Here is a 21048-nt window from a genome sequence, read left to right on the forward strand (position 1 = left end):
TTTTAGCTTTTTTATTCCTTGAAATTGTAAATACACATTTTTACAAAGTCTGTGCTATACATAAAAAAAAAACGTTAGAGAATCCCAATGCCTTGTTGGTGATTTTGTTACAGATTTTTTGCAACGCAAAAATGTGTGGGGATTCGACAAGCGAATAGATCAACCATCAGGAATTACTTCTACTTCAGGTAGACGAACTGCTCGTCCCCATCATCCCCTTCCATTTTAAGCGGCTCGAGTCCGGCCATTTCGTCCTCCTCCTCGGTTTCGGCGATCGATTGGAACTCATCGTCGGACTCCTTCATCGACTCAATGGTGATTTGGGTGTCCTCGGTGACAGCCGGATTGGGCGACTGCTCCTCCTCCGGCTCCAGGTGTTGCTCCTCTGTCTCCAGGTGCTCCTCTTCTGTCTCCAGGTGGTGTTGGTCCGACTCGTCGGAGTCCAGTTTATCCGTCTCAGCCTCCGCCTCCATGTCCATGTGGTGCTCCTTCTGCCCTCCTTTCTTGGGAGCTGATTCTACGGTCTGTTCTTTCTTCTCAAGTAGCTCCTTCGGTCTGCCTTTCGTTTTCGTTTTAGAGGCGGCTCCCTCCTGATCCTGCTCGTGATCCTGCACGCCGCGATCCTCGTCCATGTCCTCCTCCTCAGACTTCAGTGGCGATTTGACATCATCGGCCGCCATGCGACTCGCACTGCGCTCTTCGAGGCTCCGGCTGATGTCCATGGCTATGTACTTCAGTCGCTCCTGGACGCTCTTCTGGAACACCTCGCTGTTGTCGTCGGAGAAGAGGTTGCTGCGCACCTCCTCCAGGCAGCCCTCGAGCACCTTGTTGACCTCGCTCACTTCGCAATCGCCGCCCAGATTCTGGGTCACAATCAGCAGGGTGGTGAGGTTTTTGATCAGCCGGATCATGCGCGGGTTCTTCACCATCCCCTTGTTGATGTCGTCCACCGTTTGCGAGGCCTTGGCGCGGCACTCTTCGCGCAGATATGTCGGCGAGATCATGGCCTGCACATTGGGATTGCGTGTGAGGCTGGTGGACATCTCCTGCACCTTGGTCAGTTCGAACATGAGCTCCCCGTTGATGCGCTCAATAGAGACGATATTGAAGGCATACTGCCGCTGGAAGTTGTCGGCAATCTGGCGGCGATGTCGATCCCCGTTCTCGTCCTGGCTTATCATCTCGCCCATGGCCAGCTCGGCGGTGGCGTTCATCTTGTTAAGCCGCTGTATGCGATCCGCCTTCACCGCAATGTGCTTCTCCAAATGGACCAGGTGCTCCAGCAGCGTGCTGGGGTAGGCGTGATGCCGGGCCAACTGCTGCCGGATGGGACTCTCACCCACCGAATCCTGGCCCAGCAGGGGATCACTCTTGTTCAGCTTCATGCTCAGTGCATTCCGTGCGGCCGCATTGTTGCTAGCCAGATGCTTTTGTGGCCTCGAACCCGCCACTCCGCCTCCCTTCTCCTTCTTCTGCAGATAGTGGCTCGTGAGATTGGCCGTAAAGCCCAGATTGGTGGTGAAGCCCTGGTTGTTCGTCTGATAGATGCTCATCAAGTTAGGCCGGAAGTCCTTGGTGAAACTGTGCAGCGGCAGCATCTCGTGAAAGTTCTCCGACACGATCTCGTAGTCGGGTATGGCATGGGTGCCCAAGCCGGGTCGTTCGAAAGTCACGCGATACATGGAGTTCATGGAGTCGTAGGCGGCCACTGTGCCGGCAAAGATCCCATCCTGTGGAGTTCTCAATCTGGCAGTGACTTTTGTGCCCAGCGGCAGTGGCATTGGTATCTTTTCCGGCATGTCCGACAGCAGCATGGAATCCTTGAACTCTCCCGGCTTGCGCGATTGCAGGGTGCGCATCAGCTGGCGCTTCCTGTCCAGCTCCTTGCGCTCCTCACTGAAGAAGTTGGCGGAGCAGCGCCGGGGTCTGCCCATCCGCCGCCTGATGTTCACCCATTCGTGGCGATTGAGGCTCCGCGTGCCCAGCCTGGGTGCTAGCTCATTCACATGGTTCATGAACTCGTCGCGGCAGTCGAACAGTGGCTTGTCGATATACGAGTAAAACCACTCGGCTATGGCCCACTTGTGCGCCTTGGGCAGCTTGAGAAGATTGCGCAGTCGCAGGCCAATGGACTGGCCCAACCGCTTGTTGGCCAAAGCAGTGGCCTCCGCCTGGGTGGCCTCCTCTTCGGCGGCCGCTGCTGCCGCCGCCGCTGCAGCAGCACCCTTGCCCACCAAATGGGCACCTCGGGCAGGCTTCAATCCTCCGGCGATTAGCTTGCTGACCGAGCCCTGACCCTTCGATGGCGTCTTCTTGTGCTTGCCCACCTGCTGCTGTTGCGCCTGCTGGCTGCTGGCCGAGTTGGAGCTGGAGCCCTGCTCATTGCTGGAGCGCATGTAGCGGGAGACCACGCCCTTGCGCTTTTTCAGCACCTTGGATGGCGTGGGCGGGTTGCTCTTCTGGGCAGAGCCTCCTCCTCCACCGGCTGAGAGCGGCGGACGGCCGGGCATTTTCTTTGGCGCCAGACTCATGCGCAGCGGCTTGTCGTCGTTGATTATGTTCTCGTCGTAGAAAAGACGGTTCCTCTTTCGGATGCGGGCGGGCATTCCGCGGGCATTGAGGGTCAGGATCGGGGCCTTCTGCACTTTGGGCTTGGGTGGCGGGGCACTGCCCACGCGTTGCAGACCCAGCGTGGCCAGACTGAAGGCTGGCGGCTCCACTTGCTCCTCCGGATCGCTGGTCTCGTTGCTGTCCGGCTCCTCGTCTTCTTCCTCTTCGTCAATGTGCTCCTCCTCTTCTTCGCCCTCGTCGAAATCGGGATCATCGCGGTTGTTTTCATCCTGGTCCTGGTCCATTGGCTGGACATGGCCGGCCTCGTCCTCCTCCTCGCTGAGAGCGGACTGCCTACGAACGGCGGATACGGAAGCTGTTGCCTTCCTGCCCCGGCCTTTCTGGGCTTCTGCGACGGGCATTCTCACTGGGCGAGCAAAGAGCTGGAATCCAAGGAGCAAAAAGTTGGTCAAATGAGAAAGAATGAATAAGGAATCGATGTGAAGATTATATAATTAACTTTCTATAATTCATAAAGTGATGTAATATTCGCATGAGTGGACTCATAGTTCCATTCGTCAAGTCATATCTCAGAACATAGAGAGACATAACAGACTCTAATAAATTGAAGACCATGCATTGATATAAGCGCTTAGAGGCTTATGTTTTGAGTTTGAGGAAAAGACAACCAGATGCGACAAGAAACCAAATTTCCACCCAAACAGATGTTTCGGTTCCTTTCGCATCGGAAAATTCAGTAAAATTCAGTTTTTATAGCTTGTTCTTTAAAGCTCAATAGCCCCATGAGCCTTCATATCAACAGCACATAACTTAAGCCATATTTACTCGAACCTGTTTTTTGAAAATGTAAGTCAAAGGACGCTTTGGCTCCACTTATTTAGGAATGGACTGTACTCCACTGTTGATTTAATGCGGTCACACCGTCAGATGTGCTTCAATCCATGCGTTGGTCACACTAAATCAACGCCCAATAGAAAACACAAATAACACGGATACTACAAATTTGCTCATGTTTGGTTCACTTTATTTGTTGTATACTCCGTACATAATTGTTGTAGTTGCTTCGTTTCGTTTTGTTTGTGTAATACTTTGATTGAAGGATCTCGTATATAAGTATGCATGTATCTTCTGCTTGTAAATATATATATAATTCGTAATTGAAATTAAGCACAAATACAATTTTCAATTAACTTTCTCACATAGTACACGTGTGTGTTTGCTTGTTTGTGTTGTATTGAATACGTAAACGAACACATATTGCAAATTCAGTTGGGTATATGTATATAGTTAGGATAAATAGTTTTTCTCGTACAGTTGTAGGCATTTCTGGGTTTGACAGTTTACTTCTCAGGCCCCCGAATACCGTTATTCGCTCGATGCATATTATATTACCGCCGCAAATAAATTATGTGTGTGTGTGTATGGTGTGTTGTATTTTATAAACAGATTTTCCTATACAATTTTCACAGAACAACAAAGACTTTTTACACACGCTTAAGCAGAAATATTACATCGAAAGAAGAGTTTATATAGGAATTACAATAATTAAATGTTACAAAAAAAAACTGTTCGCTTTCTAGTTAATTAGTGTTAGTTTTTCTTTTTGTTGCTGTTTTTTTTTTTTGTTTCGTAACTTTGCTCAATACACTTGTTAAGTTTTCTTTTAGATATATAATATAACAATACATTAGGCATAACAAATATCAATAATAATAATAGTAGCATACAATAGTAATAATAATAGTTGTGTAATAATAATAACAGCTTTTCATTCTTTGTTTTTTATCGTTTTTCATTTCCTTTGTTGTTTCTCGTGTGGTTGTTTTGCGCTTGCATCTGGTTAATTATTGTTTACTTTGTTAATATTTGGATTTAGTTTTTTGTTTTTTCCGCATTGGAAATCAACAACAAACAGAAACACGTGGTTAAAGAGTATGGGGGTAGGTAAAAGTTTAGCACTAAAAAATAAAATGGACGTAGTAGAAAGGGGAAAATAAAGGGCATATTAAAATCGTGTAATACATTAAAATACATTCAGATACAGATAAGATATACAGATATATAGGGTAGTATATAAATAAATAACAAAATGTGTTGCGAATTAAGGTTTGCATTATTTTTGCTTAGATTTTTTCATTAGCTTTAATTTTGTTTTGTTTTTTGCTTTGACTTAATGTGTTGCTTAGCTTTTCTTTGTTTCCTTTGCCTTAATTATTTTTAACGAAACGCCAGACGTTTCTGGTTTTCGTTTTATTTTTGAATAATTATTGTTTTGTCGTTTCTGCTCCTCCTACTGCTACTCCACCTCCACCTCCTCCTCCTCATCCTCCTTTTTCTCCTCCAAATCGCTGCTTTTAAAGCCCGCGCTGATTGCCTAATAACATGCTACATTCTGTCCCGTAGGACTCTCTCCCTTGGATCTCCTCCTCTTCCTGTTCCATCTTAGACATTGAATCGCGTCTCGGAGCCATCGGCCAGCATAAGGGTTACCGTGCGATTATTAATCCACACCAGCTTGGCCAGTCGCATCGGATTCAGGCGCGACACATCCGGAATGGGCGCGGTGGAGTAGCCCTTGGTGCAGCGCGTCTGCGACTGTCCCAATCCGAACATCCCCGTCGAGGTCTGCCAGAAGGAGAGGCGGTTCTCGGCGCAGGAATACGAGACCAGGTACTTGCCATCAGGCGAGAAGGCCAGAGAGGTGATGGGATGCGTGTGCGCCGGAATCATCTGGCATTTGTTCTGCCGTAGTTCATAGATGGCCAAATTTCCACTATTCGCGCCGACGGCAATGCGACGCGTTTGGGCGCAGTGCGAGATCTGGTTGAACTTGCAGATGGCCGGACACAGCTCCGCCAGGCCACGACTCTTCAGCTCGTTGCTGTCGACGCAGTGCAGGGCTATGTCCATCACCTCCACCAGCAGGCCGGCGATCTCCGACTGCATCTTGTCGATCAGCATCTCCACGCACTGCAGGATCTCGCCCTTGGCCTTGTGCAGCACCGATTGGGTGAGAGGCGTGTTAATGGACTGGGCATTCTGCTGCATCGTGTTGTACCTGGCCACCTCGCGGGCCATTGTGGTGATGAAGGCCGCCGGCCGGGCGGTGGCTATCAGGCGCAGGGCGTGCCTGGCCGTGCGGCAGGCATCCGCCTGTGGGGTCAGTGGTAGTTTGTAGTTCAGATTCGGCACTGCCTTGCCCTCGCACGAGATCTCCAGCAAGCCGAGCAGCACCTTGGACACATCCAGGTACGGCTCCCAGACTGTGAATCCGCGCCCCAACAGATCGATGGCTGCCCGCCGCAGTGGTGTGTATTGTGGCAACTTGGGAGACGGCGGGGCGTACAGCAGGTGAGCCAAGGCCATCGAGGTGAGGCGGGCCAGGTTGTTGGCTATGCCGAAACCTTCCACCACACTGGATTTCCTGCGCTCTCCGCCAGCCACACCGCTGGTTAGATTGGCACCTGTGGCCAGGCTAATGCTTCCACGGTGATTCGGCGAATCCTGCGATATATCTTGACCGAATTCAGCTCCAATGACACCTAAAAGTATAACAGCGGTCGTTTGCTTCCGTTTTAGCTCCGACAAGCTGGATGGTTTGCGTATTATCTCCTCTTCTTCCTCTTCGTAGTCCTCATCTTGGTGGGCATCTCCTCCGGAAACATTGCCGCCTACTCCAGTTCCAGTTCCGCCACCGGCTGAGGCAGCAGTGCCCACTCCCCCACCATTGCCACCCGATCCGGATGCAGATCCTCCGCTTGCCGGCTGACTTATCAACGCCAACTGCTGCTGGGCACCCACAATGGGCTCCGTGTGCGTATAAAGAGGCAGATACTGCGCCCAGCTCTCGACCAGCTGCTTCCGGCCCTTTTTGCCCATCCGGGTGAGCTCGCCCAGGAGAATCTGCTGCGCCGCCTCCCTGATCTCGATGCAGTGATGCTGCCAACGCTTAACCATCATCTCAACCTGCGGTCGCTTGAACTTCTTTGGCTCCAGGGCCTCGATCTTGTCCGGCAGCAGGAAGCAGTGGTGGGTGGCCAGCAGACTCCAGGCGTGCTTGATCTGCGAGACATGGTGGGCCATCAGCTCCTCGCGCTCCTCCTCGTTGCTCAGCGTGGAGTCGGTGCGCTGGGCCAGCCGCTGCAGCTTCTTGTGCTTCTCGCTGTCCGGCAGAAAGGAGGCGGCGCTCATCGAGAGCAGAGTGTTGGACATGGCCACCAGGGCGAGAATGTGATTGGTGGTCAACGTGGTGCTCAGCTCCCAGTGCAGACGGGATGTAAAGACGGCGGTGAGGTGCTCCAACCGCTGCAGCTCCTCTGGCAGCGGACGCTTCTTGGAGCTGGAGGGCAGCTGAATGCCCGGCGGTATGGCATAGTTGTTCTGCCACGTGGGCAGCAGCAGGGACATGTAACCGGCCTTCGAGAGCACACCGTACGAGATGGGCACAATGGGTCGCAGTAGGCCCAGCCGCGTCTCGCACATCTTGTCCAGATGTGGATCGAGGCCCCAGGAATGAAGCAGCGAGAGCAGCAGCTGGGCCACCTCCATCACGTGCGTGACCTCCATCTTGGAGGCGATCTTGCTCTTTAAATCCTGCTGCTCCTCGTGCGGCTCCACTGCTTTCTGCAGGCTCTCCACCTTGGCCTGCACCTTTTTCTCCACAATCTCCGTCTTCTCCTTGAACTTCTGCACCAGCCCGTGCTTGTCCTTGTCCTTCAGGATCTTCTCCACATCCACGGCCTTATTCTTGACCTTGCTGAAAAAGTCACCGATCTTCTTGCTGGCATCCAGATGCATGGATTTGCCATCCTTGGGATTCTGCAGGTGGACACCAAGAGATTCTAAGGTGGCCGGTGTCATCTGTGCGTATTCCTCGCTGTGCAGTTCGAAAATCAATCCCTCAATGTCAAAGAAGAGAATGTGGCTCTCAGCATCCTTGGGGTTGGTGCGCAGTCCCTGGATCACCAGCGGATTGCTGCGATGTTTCATCAGGAAGTCGAAGTTTCCCTGATTGTGACCCTGAAGCTGCTGCAGTTGGTTAATGCCGCGCTGGGTGGCATGGCGAATGGCGTTCATGTTGCGCGATTTGAGGCCGCGGAAGAAGTGCACTGCTGGATTGGCCATGCCCATTTCGCTGGCGGATGCACCATTGGATCCACTACCGCCGCCGCCGCCACCCGAACCGCCATCCTCTGCTTGCTCGTCGCAAGCGGAAAGCACTTCCTCAGCCAGCATGCCGTGGAGCACGCGATCCAGGTGTCCCGTTTCCATTTGCCACACGTACACACTGCCATCGGAGCAGCCCACGATGAGGAAGTCATCCAGCGGGCGCCACTTGATGGTGACCACCGGGAACAGATGTCTGCTGGCCAGGGTCACACACTTGCGCTCCTGCAAGGAAACCAGGGTGACCGAGTGATCCGAGGCCACCGAACAGATGCACTTCAAGATCCGGGGACTACAGCTCTCCGGCGGCACCAGCAGCTGGGTGATCTCCCCAGCATGGACGCAAAACCGATGCAGCAAACTGCCGCTGTACAGATCCCACAGGCAGACGGCGAAATCAATTCCGCCGGAGAGCAGATGGGATTTCTCGTACCTCGAGTGAATCATCGAGGGGCAGAGCAGACAGTTGACCCGGCCACGATGGCCGTACAGGATCTGATGCGAGGGCCAGTCGCTGAAGTTCTGCTTGATCCCCACCAACAGCTGCATCATCACCGTCTGGGTGGCCGGCACAATGACTATACTGCCGTCCTCGCGTCCGATCACCAGGCGACTCTGCTGCGGCAGATAGATGCTCGAGGTGAGCTTCACCGGCGACTCCGTGATGCGGGACAGCTGGTCCAGGATGCCCACGGGCGGCGGGTCCATGATGGACCATGCCTCGACCAGCGAGGTGCACACATGCGGCTTGAGGACGCGCGGCGGCATCTGTTTGGCCTGCAGTATGCTTATGTTGTCCAGTGGCACCTCCGGCACATTCCATACCGAGATGTAGCCCTCGGAGTCGCCGCGCAGCAGATTGTGCTGACCCCCGGCGCCCTGGAGCAGCTTCATGGCTGGCGGGCACGACAAAACCTTGTCGCCCGCATGCTGCAGCACATAGTATAGATACGGAGCATCTCTGACCACACTCTTCGAGTGGAACTCCTTGTTGTCCGGAATGCAGTTGGCGGGCAGCTTGTACAGATAACCCTTGCCCTCGTCCGTCCACAGCATGACCCGGTCCGAGGTGATGAAGTCGCCGCCCTGCCAGCGTTCCCTCGCCGGCGCAATCACGGAGCAGAGCACGGTGAAGTCGCCGGCATCGTAGATCTGCCAGTATTTCGTGCAAACCAAGAGAACGGTGCGCTGGTTCTGGGCGCAGCAGTTCATGGTTATGGCATTCAGGCAGCGGATCTCCTTGGACTCGTTCTCGTAAATGGGCTCCGCGTGCTTGTTCTCGTTCCCAGTGAGGGTCCACACCTTCACGGTTCCGGTGGTGGTGATGGCAAGCACTACGTCATCCTTGCGGCGCATGGGACGCAGCACGTGAATGGCGGAAATCCAGTCCGGTTTGACCTTCGAGCTGAGCACGTAGATCACCTCCAGACTGAAGGGATCCATGACCATGATCTCGGCGTAGTAGCCAATGCAGAAGAGGCGCACATCTTCGCTGTTGGCCGTGTGATAGCTCTGGATCTGGGTGTGCACCTGCGGCAGCTTAACCGCCTCCATGCACTTGCCGTCCGTGAGGTCCCAGGTGCACATCTCGCCGTTCTCCGACGAGCTGACCAGAAAGTTGTTCTCCGGCAGGAGTGAGGCCCGCACCAGGCACAAAACCGGAGCCGAGTGGCCCACCAGCAGGCACCGAGGCGACATCTTCAATGTGGTGGGCTCCACCTGCCACAGGCAGATCTGGCCATCGTAGCAGCCGGTGACAAGGGTGAACTGATCGTCCGAGAGGAACACGCTCGAGATGCAGTGAGTGGGCGCCGTGGGTCCCCACAGCACCACTGGCACCACCAGATTGGTACTCACCATGTTGGTGGTGCTTTACCCAATCTGTGTGTGGTGGGTGACTCCTCCTCCTCCTCCTTTTGCTTCTGCTTCTTTTTCCTCTTCCTCGTTGGAGATGGTGAATGGGCTGCTACAGCGGGCTCTGTAATAATGGTTCTTAAGTAAACATGTACTCTTATCCACTGAGGTGGATGTGGGTGGTGATCCCCTGTGTGCGTGAGAAATCAAGACTTGTATCCGATTCGAGTGCGTGTGCGGTACAGTGAAAGCTGCTTATTAGTGACTCACTCAAGGATTTTCGGCTCTTTCGATTGTTTTGTTTCAATTTTAATAGAAGCAGGTAGTGATTGCAATATATGTTTAATACATAATGTACAAGAAATTCTTATTGGAAGGAAGTCTACAATTTAAAGAAGTCCGTAGTAAGAAGTAATTCATATAAGACCTCGATTTTTAATAAATAAACGTTAGCAATTTCCGAATTCTACAATTTAATGAGTCTGTTACCATTATAAAATATGTTTCTAGGAAAAAACCGTATCCAATTTGGTCATATTTATGTAATTATAAACTGTAGTTCTTGGAAAAGTAAATATTTTCCTATAGACAGCTTTAATGTGACAGACAAATTTAATGAAAAATAATGGATTTGCAGCTGTTTAGTTCAAAGCTGCATGACTTTTAGAAGGCATACATATATAGATAGGAAAACTAAGGGTTTTCCACCTGCAGAGACTTCTGTACTGACTAAATCATTTTTAAATACGTCTTGATAAATCAATCTTTTAAGAAGCGCACTTTATCGTGTTGGTTGATTTCTTGTCAGGTGTTTCCCGTCCCCGCACCAATGTCTATATGAGCATGTCAACCGGAGTGGCCTGTAAAGCTCTGCAGATAAGGCGGCACTCGTAGTACCCTTATCTGCGCGTCCACCGCGGACAGCCTCCACTGTACTTGTACTTGTACTCCACCTCGGAATCGTAATGTCCAAAGATAAACAAGAGGGTTATACAATATGTGCGGTAGTGGCGGCGGAGCCAGTAGCAAAATCGGAGATGGAAGATCTAGGAACGGATCCATACGAAGCAGGGAATACGGGGATTGGGAGTGGGAGTCGCCAATTGAAAGATCAATTAATTGGGCGACAATTTGGCATCGCAATTCGAACGGATTTTGCTTTTGCTATCGCACGCAAACACACACATTTATGCACAGGCACGGGCACACGCACACAGGGACAAACCATAATAATTGTAGATAACTTGGCATTTAGCTAACATTTTTCAGCCGTTTTCCGTATTGGGGTGGCTATGGCGCGTGATTCCTCCGATTCCGATTCCGTTTCCTCTCGATATGGAAAACTTAATGGTCCGCTGATGAATGTAGATGGTGGTTATTGATCCTGGTCGACGGACATCGCTGTGGTGGCGGAGCTTCACAATGTCGATTTGGATTCTAATTTATGGACACGGGTGTTCTGACGGGCGAACACACACACGCACACACACCACCCCCGAGCACACCAACACACGCACACTCAAACACCTTACTACACACACACGTTGCTGTTGCTTTTGCTATTTTGTTATTGCTTTTGCTGGCCACTTTTCCAAACTGGGCATATTTGCACCTTTAATCCGCACTTCACAGCAATCGAAACACTATGTATTTTCGTTTTATTCGCACTTTTTCTTCTTTTTTTGTACACGACTGTGGAAAAAAGCAACGAAAGTGTTTTATCGACCGTGGGGTTAAAAATTTTCGATAGGTTTGCGAGTGTGCGCAGGGTTGCCACCGCTGCTGCTGGCGATCCGGCTATCGATGCATGCGAACGGCGACAGCCCTGCTCCAAAAATTTAATATTTCCTCCAATTGTTTGTAATTTCGCAAAGAACTCGCGGTGGGGCTGAATTCGGGCACCAAAATGCTATATGCTTAGATCTAAGAATCACGGGGAAAATTTTAGCGGGGTTTCTGGCCATCCGGAGGCAATCCCACATGTTTTTTCTCTGAATGTTGTTACTTTTCGTCCAACGGACAATTAACCAGTAGCGATTGCATTCTATGAAATCCCCTGCTAGGGTCAACAAAAGAGCACCTAGGCCATGATGCACTGTCTCCGCCGGTGGATTGGGGATATCCCAAGGGGGGGGTTTTCATACCCGGGCAGGACGGACCAAAAATCATCGCTGCCCATGGGCAGGAAAGTGATTCGTTGTATCGCAGGCGTAACAAAGGCTGGTATTCCACTTGGCCAGCTCAACCAGAGAACATCCGGGCTTCAAACGAATACAGGGGATAATTACTCACCGCTTTGTGCAGTTGCTTCTATTCTCGGCAGCCTGTTTCGCTGGATATCTTGAATTTAAAACACTTTTTACTCGTACGAACACACACTTTTGAATGGTCAAAAAAAAACACAGATCCGTGCTGCCAACTTGGTGTGAATAAAAGAATAAAAGGCGCGCGTGCAGCACACGGCAACCACGATTAATCGGTATGATTTACAGCACTAAATTTACAGTTAAACTGTAAATTACGTGTGATTTAATTTTGGAAATAGATTTTACTTTCTATGTATGGCTTTTTGTGGCTGTTATTAGCCAGTTACTGTATTTTGCGCTGGCCCACCTATATACTCATGAGAGTTGACCACCCTGCCCTGCCGATAGTTCTTCTTGCAGGAACAGCTGATTGCACTCTACAGCAGAGCATTACCGATTATTTAACGGCTTTGACCAACTATAACATTAATAAGTATTATCTTGCTTGTGTTATTTGGTTTCATAGCTTAGTTATAGTTAGTTCTTGTTTGTTTAATTGTATGTTTCTTATTATTTTTTATTATTTTGTATTATACATTTTGAAATATATACTATTTAAAGATACATTTAAAATTTAAAGAGATGGGTTTTGTGCTTATATATATTTAGTAAGGTAGGAAAGATATTTAAAACGAAATTAAAATAGTAATGATCATTCATTGAATAGAATTTTTTTTCAATACATGTGTATACTAATTGGGCGACATAGTCCATACGGCCACACTAGAAATCAAATTTTTGTTTCTTGTTAAAAAAATAAACAATTAAAGTATTGTCTTAAATCTTAAACCTTTACGAAATATACCTTTACCTGAATATATAAAAAAACACCATATATTTAAATAAAAAATTAAGATAATAAAATTAAAGGGTATTTAGAAACTGAGGAAAATGTTTTATTTTTGCCTTGTTTTGATTTCGCGCGACGTAGCCGCATTTAGCATCCACATCCACGCTGGCCATGGGGCACTGACCATGCCCATAATTGAATTAGCGGCCCTGATTGATTGACTGTTCCAAGATGCAGCAGCAGATGACCACAAGACCGTATGCCCTGATCCTGATCCTCCTGCTGCTGGCCACCGTCGCGGCCAGCGGTCAGAAGCAGTACTCCAAGGCGAGGAAGCTGGAACTGAGGTGGGTCAATCCGATGACATGGGTATACAGCATACTGATCCTTAATGACAACCTCTAGGGAGGATGTGCGCCGCATGTTCCAACATGCATACGAGGGCTACCTGCGACACGCCGCCAATTACGACGAGCTGCGTCCTCTGACCTGCGACGGTCACGACACCTGGGGCAGCTACTCCCTGACCCTGATCGACGCCCTGGACACGCTAGCCACAATGGGCAACTTCTCGGAGTTCCGGCGCGTTGCCCTGTTGCTCGAGGAGAAGATGAACTTCGACAGGGACATCAACGTGTCTGTGTTCGAGACGAACATTCGCATCGTTGGCGGCCTGCTCTCGGCGCATCTGCTCTCCAAGCGAGCTGGCATCGAGCTGGAGCAGGGATGGCCCTGCCAGGGACCTCTGCTCCGACTCGCCGAGGACGTGGCCCGGCGTTTGCTGCCCGCATTCGACACAAACACGGGCATGCCGTACGGCACGGTGAATTTGCGCTACGGCGTGCCCAAGGGAGAGACCTCCGTGACGTGTACGGCGGGCGTGGGCACCTTCCTCATCGAATTCGGCACCCTGAGCCGGCTAACCGGCAACAGCATCTACGAGGAGGTTGCCATGCAGGCGGTCCATGCCCTCTGGGCCTATCGCTCGCCCATTGGGCTCTTTGGCAACCATATCGACGTGCAGAGTGGCCGCTGGACAGCCCTAGACTCGGGCATCGGAGCGGGCGTGGACTCCCTGTTCGAGTATCTCGTTAAGGCATCCGTGCTGCTAAATCGGCCGGAGCTCTTGGAACTATTTCATGAGGCACGTGCGGCCATCGACAAATACATGCGCAAAGAGGACTGGTACGTGTGGGTGGGCATGAACAAGGGCCACGTCACCCTGCCCGTTTTTCAGTCCCTAGAGGCCTTCTGGCCCGGCATCCTCAGCATCATTGGCGACACGGAGCCGGCACTGCGCACCATTTCGAGGTACATTGGTGTGTGGAAGAAGTACGGCTTCCTGCCGGAGTTTTACAACATCGCGGCGGGAGAGGCATCGCCGAATCGGGAGGTCTATCCCCTGCGGCCGGAGCTGATCGAGTCGGCCATGTACCTCTACCGGGCCACAAAGAATGAGTACTTGCTGGAGCTGGGCGAGCACATGCTGGAGACGCTCGAGTTTAGTGCGAAGACCAAATGCGGATATGCAACGGTGAGCAGTCGTCATGAGTTGCTTAAATATAGTATTTGCAAATATTAATGCTCACTTCTTCCAGATCCGCAATGTGGTCACCCATGAAAAAGAGAATCGCATGGAGTCGTTCTTCCTGGCCGAAACGAGCAAGTATCTTTATCTCTTGTTCGACGAGGAAAACTTCCTGCACAACGATGGCTCTGGCGGCGAGCTACTGTCCACCGAGGATGATGTGTGCGTGGTGCAGGCTGGTGCCTACATTTTCAACACAGAGGCCCACCCCATGGACATGTCGGCAATCCACTGCTGTCACGCCAACAAAGAGGACATATACGCCTCACTGGACCTGCAGCGCTTCAGTCCACGGGCGATCTTCGAGAGAAGCAGGGAGCGCCAGGTGACGGCGCAGGAGCAATGGATGCCGCAGTGTCATCCGGAGAACTACGAATATTATTACAAGGAGCCGGAGCCGAATATACAGGGGCAGGCACAAGAAGCAGGAAGGGCAGGAGCAGCCACCACCACCATGGCCGTGGACATTGAGGTGTTCGATGAGTTTCAGCAGCCCGCCGGCGATCTTCTAGTGAGCAACTTCGAGCGGATACGCGAGGAGCGGGAGCTGAACGAGAGCCTGCAGAGATCAGAGGTGCCACGTAATCAGTTGACCGTCAGTGATCTGGACGAGTTCTTTGCCCAGCGGCGGGAGAATTTCGCCAGCGCCTCCGACGCATTTAACTATGTGCAGGCCTTCATGGGCAACTACACGATGGACGTGGCCTTCATCCGAGGCCTGCAGCTGTACGATGGCAATGTCAGTAGTGTCCTGGGCACAGGTGCCCAAAAGGAGTACGAGTCCCGCATGAGATCTCTATGGCAGCTGTACGAACTAGAGCAGCAGTTTGCGGCCAATATCCGGCTGATCCAAGGCTTGGGTTTGCTCACTTTTCAGGCGGACAGTGAGCGGATGCGCAGTCGCTTGGCGGAGATGTTGGACAGCCTGGATAGGCCAGCGCACTTGGAGGAGGAGCAGGATGCGCAGGATCTCCAGGAACTTCAGCCGAGAGTGGTCAATTCTTCGTCGTCGTCGCCCCAGTTGGGTAATATTAGAGAAGTAATTATACAGGCGCGCAATGCCTATGCCTTGGCCATGGTCAATGCCACGGCGATGCAGGAGTTCGCCATCCGCATCTACTTGAGTGGGACCGCGGAGGCCGGCGTTCGCATTCACCCGCTGCTGGAACCCGCCGAGCTGGTGCAGGAGGAACGGATGAGACCTCTGAAGCTGGCGGAGGAGCGGGCGCTCTTCAGCTATGCCCGGCGAATAGTGGACTTTCGGAAACGAATGGCTGACACAGTGGACCGGCTGCAAACGCTCATGCAAGACATTCCGCCGGGCAAGAGTAAAGAGACAGATACTCAAGCCACCAAGGCGGATGCGTCCACTGTTTACGCTCAAACGGAAGCCAAGCAGAAGGCGAAGAAGTTGGAAACGAAGAAGCAGCCACAAACCCAGATTAGAAAGGAGAAGCTGACGGAGGAGGGCTCAGGATCGGGATCGGGACAAGAGGAGTCCGGCGGCTCAGTGTGGTCACAGTTTGTGCAGACCATACTGCGCAAGACCACAGTGCAACGGGTCAAGTTCGACGAGGACGTGCTGCTGGAGAAGACGCGCAAGGCGCTGGAGAAGCACGCCCGCAAGGAGCTGCCGCACCACCTGTTCGCCTGCCACCGGCCCCAGTACATTGAGGGCTTCGCCTATCGGGACTTCTACCCGGAGGCGCTGTAGTTTCCCTTGCAACCAACACCTCGACAACTAAACACGACTGATCTGTAGATATATGTATGTAGTTAGTTACGGGGGTATTCGCTTTGGTGGCTGGCCAACCACAAAGACAATTCTCACTGAACTTTCATTTCCAATCTTCTCGAGGTTTCATTGAATAGCGTTTGGTGAACGTGTTTGAAGCAGATATACCTCAACCTCGAAGGATGACCATCATTCTCAAACAGTTCCCCAGAATGTTAACGATCATTATACTTTTAGAACTGGACATATTAATAGGATTGTCATATGATTTAACACTGGACATGCATTTGTTTGGAAAACATATCTAGTTTAATGTATAAACAATTTTTTTATTGTAGTTTTAGATCTGATACTATTTATATATCCAACAGAAAAATTAACAAAAAGTTCTTAAAAGCGGTAATACTCTTCCCATATTACCCGTATTTAAATATAAGTTCAATTAGATTATTATATTAAATTTTGGTTTTTTAAAGTTGACTTACCCCCCATTTTGTATATTCAACTTTGGAGAATTGGAACTAAGAGTTTGACTTAGGAAAACTTAGGGTCATCTACCAGGATAAATATAGTTACAATACAACTAGGAGTACCTCTTCAGCTAGGAGTGCCAAACGTCAAGCGGCTTAACTTTTTTCAGCAATTAATTTATTTATCCCTAATTCCCCCATTTTATTGTGAAATAATCAAGACATTACCAAGGCTCATATAATGTACCTATAATAATCGTATTTAGAATTCGTGTGCTTGGGTGTGCGTGTAAACTATTTTCAACGACTGTTGTTGGCTGTATTGTAATTAAATTGATTTATTTCCCTATTTATGCATTCAATTAGATTCGATTAAGCTGAAATTGACGACATTGAGAGCCAGTTGCACAACCCCAAAAAGGATATAAAGAATTAGGCAGCCAAGTGCCGGATGTGGTTCCCATTCCCGCCTCATCCTTCGCCTCTAAAGGATTGCGGCTGCGATTGTTTGGACACGCAACGGCAATAGCTCGAATGGGTTTATTTTCGGAAATCGCTGTTTACTTCAAGGATTCGGTATTTGGGCTTGTACCAAATTACGCCAACGACATGAAATGCAGAAAATATTTGGTTGGATGTGGGAGCCCAGTGATGCGAAAGCTTGGTAAAACTTTTACAATTTAAAGCGAAACATTTGTACTTTTTGAGTGCAGTTTCCTATGACGCCGAAAGTTTTTTGAGACCATATTATTAGTCCACTCGATATAAAATGTTGTAGCCCGAGCGATTTAAAATTTGGTATGAGGGTAAAAATGGAAGAAAACAACACATTTTTTACTTCTTTCGAAAATTGTTAAAAAAATAAATTTTGTACCTTAAAAAAAAAATTGTTCCTCTTGCAAACGCAGTGTTTCTTGAGGTTACAATTTTAAGTAGTAAATTTTCTTAAGATGCCGAAATTGATTATGTGACTATAATATTAGTCCGATCGACATAAAATTTGGTATATGGGAGAAAATTTGAAAATTTGTCTATCCCTTCAACTTTGGACAGTACCACGGTACAAGACTACCACTAGCTACTTCCCATCACTGGCTGGATTCCTTTTGGGGCCTTTCTCCTGACCCAGTCGCACACTTCGTGGACACCCAGGAGCAACTGCTGGGGAAATTCGCCCGACAGGCGCCTTTGACGTTGACGAAACTGATTGTGGGTCACACCACCATCGAAACTGACACCCACACCCTTTCCCATTGGAGACCCCCCCCTTTGGGAACTCCTTGGGCGGTAGGTGCGTCGTGGGGATGCGTGTGCAGTATTGGTAACATAGCCTGCCATACAACAATGGGAAAACTTTAATGGGTACAAGTTGCTGCCAAAACGGAAAGACAGGTGCAGACAAACGGATTCGGATTGTCGGACAGACGGACGGACGGCGTCCTTGCTGCAGTGAGTCCGCAGCTAAGTCAAACGAACCGAGCACGTCACGGGCTGCGGACGGATTCCTTGGTTATTGGATAGCAAGAGTTCCTTCGGTGGTCTGGAACAAAAGTAGGGAGCGAAAGTGAAAGTGACTTAGTGTCAGGGCCACCATGAAATCGAAGCTTGAAACCACCGACGAAGCCGAGGAGGATGGCGAGGGGCAGGATCATCACGACGGGGATCCAAAGCCGCTGCCCTACAACTTCGAAAAGGAGCTGATCGAAGGGTCCAACCGACACATCCGACTCTACGAAACCTTTGTTCCAGTGAGCCAAGGTACAGTAGTATTTGGTCTCTTGTGCCTGATAATTTCAAAACAAACTTATTGCAAACAAGCAATCCTGTAAACAACAAATGGATTACAATTGCTGCTCCGATGACTAAGGAATTGAAATTGGTGAACATTCGACTTCGTTTTTTTCGTTTTCACTCCGACACTAAAATAAAAACATTAATTTTGGGTTTAGTTTATGAAGGTAAAAAAAACAGGTAGTTCCAAATATTGAACAAAATACGACAAATTTGAAACGTTTAAACACTTTGTTTAATTGCTAAGCCAAATTGTTAAGCTAAAAAAAAATGCAAAATAAAAACTTTTAAATTTGTAATAAAATCGTTCTTGACTGTAACAAATTTATTTGTCAATTTTCAAAAACCTCCTAGTTTTTGGGTTTAAAATGCTATAATTTTATGGTCACAACAAAAAACCAATCTTGGCAAATTACTGTACTGAAACCAGTTATTTTTGTTACAACCTATCATATCATTATTATTATAATTTCCTCTTGATTTCTAGTTTATCCCCTAACCCGGAAGTTCTACGCCCAGTTCGAGCAGCGTCAGCCGCCGGATCCATTGCGCTACCTGCGACACACTTGGCCGGAGAAGCAATTGGAGCGTCAGAGGGAGCTGGTGAAGGCGGTCCCGCTGCTGGAATCCCAGGTTTACGGCTGGCTTCCGCTCCAAAGCGGAGAACGGGCCACCGGTCTGAATTTTCTACAGGCCCCAAAACTGCGCTGCGGAATGACTGTTCACGGAGAGCGATTGATCGCGGAGAGGATTACGGAGCGACCCCCTTTCAATGGGCTCAGGTTTCTGCTCCACTAATCTTCCGGCTGATCCTTAAATTAACTTTAAATTTAACAACTTGGTTCTAAACTTTTGCATTACAAATTATCGGTATTTCATTAAAAGATTTTTAAAATTGTGCAGGATTACAAATTATTTGCCTTTGAAATATAATTTGTTATGTGTGAACTTAAGTATTTGCTTTTCTAATAAAATAAACAATGATTTTACATTTAACAATACATCTTTAAATAATTATTTTTTTTTCAGAAGAACTACGGTGAGTTTGTACGATGGAATTCATATTGCCTAAATTTAAATTTCTGGCTTTATATTTTAGTTCTAATTTATTTCGTTGTAGTTCGAGGGGTAATTTAAGCTGTCTGGACAGGGTGGCATCGCTGTCTCGATAAATTGGATTTCAGGGTTGTGTTGTCGATATTTTTTGTTTATTTATTTAGATTTTTCTCTACTGTTGCTTTTAATCAGTCGAATAAACTACTTGAAATTTCCAACTGAATGCGTAATGACCGCAGAAACCGCCTGATATCCTCGCAGTAGCCGCACAACATGGTTAGTGCGGTTCGCCGGATTCATTCATCCGGATAGAATGAGAATATAAGGCCGAAGTCGCAGGCAACGGAGCCAAAGGTCGCGCTGCAGCCGGCGCTTAATCACTTTCGGTTTTCACGCTATATACATAACATTACAACTATATTGATATGATCGCATCTACAGGCTCATTCCAAGAAGGCGCACAAAGCCGCCAGAGAAGCGAATGCCCAGAAGTCTGCGGAAACGAAAACGGATAGCAAACCTGAAGAGGCCAAAAAGGCTCAAAACCCAGGCGATCATAACGTAGGATCGCCCACGGGCGACCAGTTCCTTGAAAGTTTGCTCCAGACTCTCTACAAGTCATGTATGTCCCGAAATTGGAGTGGAAATTCGTATTTTCGGGTCTGAGCGTTTTTAATTACTTAAATGTCAAAATTGGTCATAAACGACTTTGTACGGCTGTTAACCTTTTTTTATATTTCTGTTATCCGGAGGTCTCTTAACTTGATCTACAAATTTGAGTAATTTGCTTGAATTTGCTTAAGTAATTGAGCCATTAAATTATTGTATTTCAATTTTTTTTGGCCAAAATCCACTTTGAAACTTAAATTCCATTACCCGGTTTACAAACTAGCTATTGGCTTCGATTTGCCAAATTGTTTGGTCATAAACTTGTTGTATTCAAAGTCTTTTTGACAAATGCGCACTTGGAAGGGACTTAAGTTTAATGACCTTTTTTTTACCATTAGTAGCATTAATATAATCCCAAAAATCACGCAGGGCTTCAGGTGCGTCGCCTGGCGGAGTTTGCGATGACCGAGCTGGGTGGAAATGAGTTTCTGGAGGCCATTGCGGCTTGGTGTGCCCGGAATCCGCATATTGCCATATGCCTGGTGGCCGGCGGTCTCGTCTTCATGCTACCCTTTCTAATAATCTTTGGTTTCGGAATAGCCACCATGTTGATGACTTTCACGGGTCTGCTGGTGCTAGAAGGTAGGTTCTCATAAATTTTTAATTGGACAAAAAAAAAACTAAGAAAATGGTTCCGCAGGCACTCTTCTCACCATCGTGTCCATGGTTTTCTTCGCCTGCCTGGGCGGATTCGCCATTATTGTTCCTCTTTTCGGTGTCGCAGCTGTGGCTGCCTACTTTGGATTTGCCCAGGTCTACGGACTTTACGATGGCATGGAGCGGCACAAGAGCGCTCTGGTTAAGTTTGTAAGGAACCAACGGAGGACCTACGATTCACCGCCCTCGTCGCCGCCTGCAACCATTTCCGAGGAACCCACCTCAACTTCATAAGCCAATATTGCTTGCCCAACAAACATAGTTATTAACAAAGAAAAAAAGACCAGTGCTTGGATAGATCCTTTTATTAAAATATATGACCTTATTAGCTACAGTAGAAAGTGTAACTTTTATCAAGCGGGGTTTCGAAAGAATGGTATTGTCTGCGAGCTTAC

At 48.9% G+C, this 21048-nt stretch overlaps 5 protein-coding genes across 7 annotated transcripts; 3 read left to right on the forward strand and 2 right to left on the reverse strand.

The window, feature by feature from the left end:
- Positions 1–13: 13 nt before the first annotated feature.
- On the reverse strand, positions 14–3895 carry LOC128264645 (uncharacterized). The gene is made up of 2 exons (XM_053000242.1): positions 3884–3895; positions 14–2993 (listed from the first exon to the last, which is right to left on the reverse strand). The coding sequence occupies exons 1-2, from the start codon at positions 3893–3895 to the stop codon at positions 180–182; spliced, it is 2826 nt and encodes a 941-aa protein (XP_052856202.1). The 3' UTR covers positions 14–179.
- On the reverse strand, positions 3574–11379 carry LOC128264681 (WD repeat-containing protein 7). The gene is made up of 2 exons (XM_053000308.1): positions 10852–11379; positions 3574–9715 (listed from the first exon to the last, which is right to left on the reverse strand). The coding sequence occupies exon 2, from the start codon at positions 9595–9597 to the stop codon at positions 5014–5016; it is 4584 nt and encodes a 1527-aa protein (XP_052856268.1). The 5' UTR covers positions 9598–9715; positions 10852–11379; the 3' UTR covers positions 3574–5013.
- A 1413-nt stretch (positions 11380–12792) lies between these two features.
- LOC128264685 (ER degradation-enhancing alpha-mannosidase-like protein 2) lies at positions 12793–16490 on the forward strand. Its single transcript, XM_053000313.1, has 3 exons — positions 12793–13034; positions 13093–14221; positions 14286–16490. Exons 1-3 carry the CDS (start codon positions 12919–12921, stop codon positions 15987–15989), a joined length of 2949 nt encoding a protein of 982 aa, XP_052856273.1. The 5' UTR covers positions 12793–12918; the 3' UTR covers positions 15990–16490.
- A 1372-nt stretch (positions 16491–17862) lies between these two features.
- Positions 17863–19377, forward strand: LOC128264706 (uncharacterized). Of its 2 annotated transcripts, none has more exons than XM_053000342.1 (2): positions 17863–18238; positions 18759–19377. In XM_053000342.1, exons 1-2 carry the CDS (start codon positions 18073–18075, stop codon positions 19067–19069), a joined length of 477 nt encoding a protein of 158 aa, XP_052856302.1. In that variant the 5' UTR covers positions 17863–18072; the 3' UTR covers positions 19070–19377. The 2 variants fall into 2 exon arrangements, with proteins under 2 accessions (XP_052856302.1, XP_052856303.1); XM_053000343.1 differs by lacking the exon at positions 17863–18238 and adding an exon at positions 18257–18438.
- Positions 19378–19460: 83 nt separating this feature from the next.
- Positions 19461–20994, forward strand: LOC128264703 (uncharacterized). Of its 2 annotated transcripts, XM_053000337.1 has the most exons (4): positions 19461–19603; positions 19769–19949; positions 20366–20578; positions 20637–20994. In XM_053000337.1, exons 1-4 carry the CDS (start codon positions 19601–19603, stop codon positions 20885–20887), a joined length of 648 nt encoding a protein of 215 aa, XP_052856297.1. In that variant the 5' UTR covers positions 19461–19600; the 3' UTR covers positions 20888–20994. The 2 variants fall into 2 exon arrangements, with proteins under 2 accessions (XP_052856297.1, XP_052856298.1); XM_053000338.1 differs by lacking the exon at positions 19769–19949.
- Positions 20995–21048: the final 54 nt, after the last annotated feature.

The sequence above is a fragment of the Drosophila gunungcola genome, unplaced genomic scaffold, assembly GCF_025200985.1.
Source record: "Drosophila gunungcola strain Sukarami unplaced genomic scaffold, Dgunungcola_SK_2 000076F, whole genome shotgun sequence".
Taxonomy (NCBI): Eukaryota; Metazoa; Arthropoda; class Insecta; order Diptera; family Drosophilidae; genus Drosophila; species Drosophila gunungcola.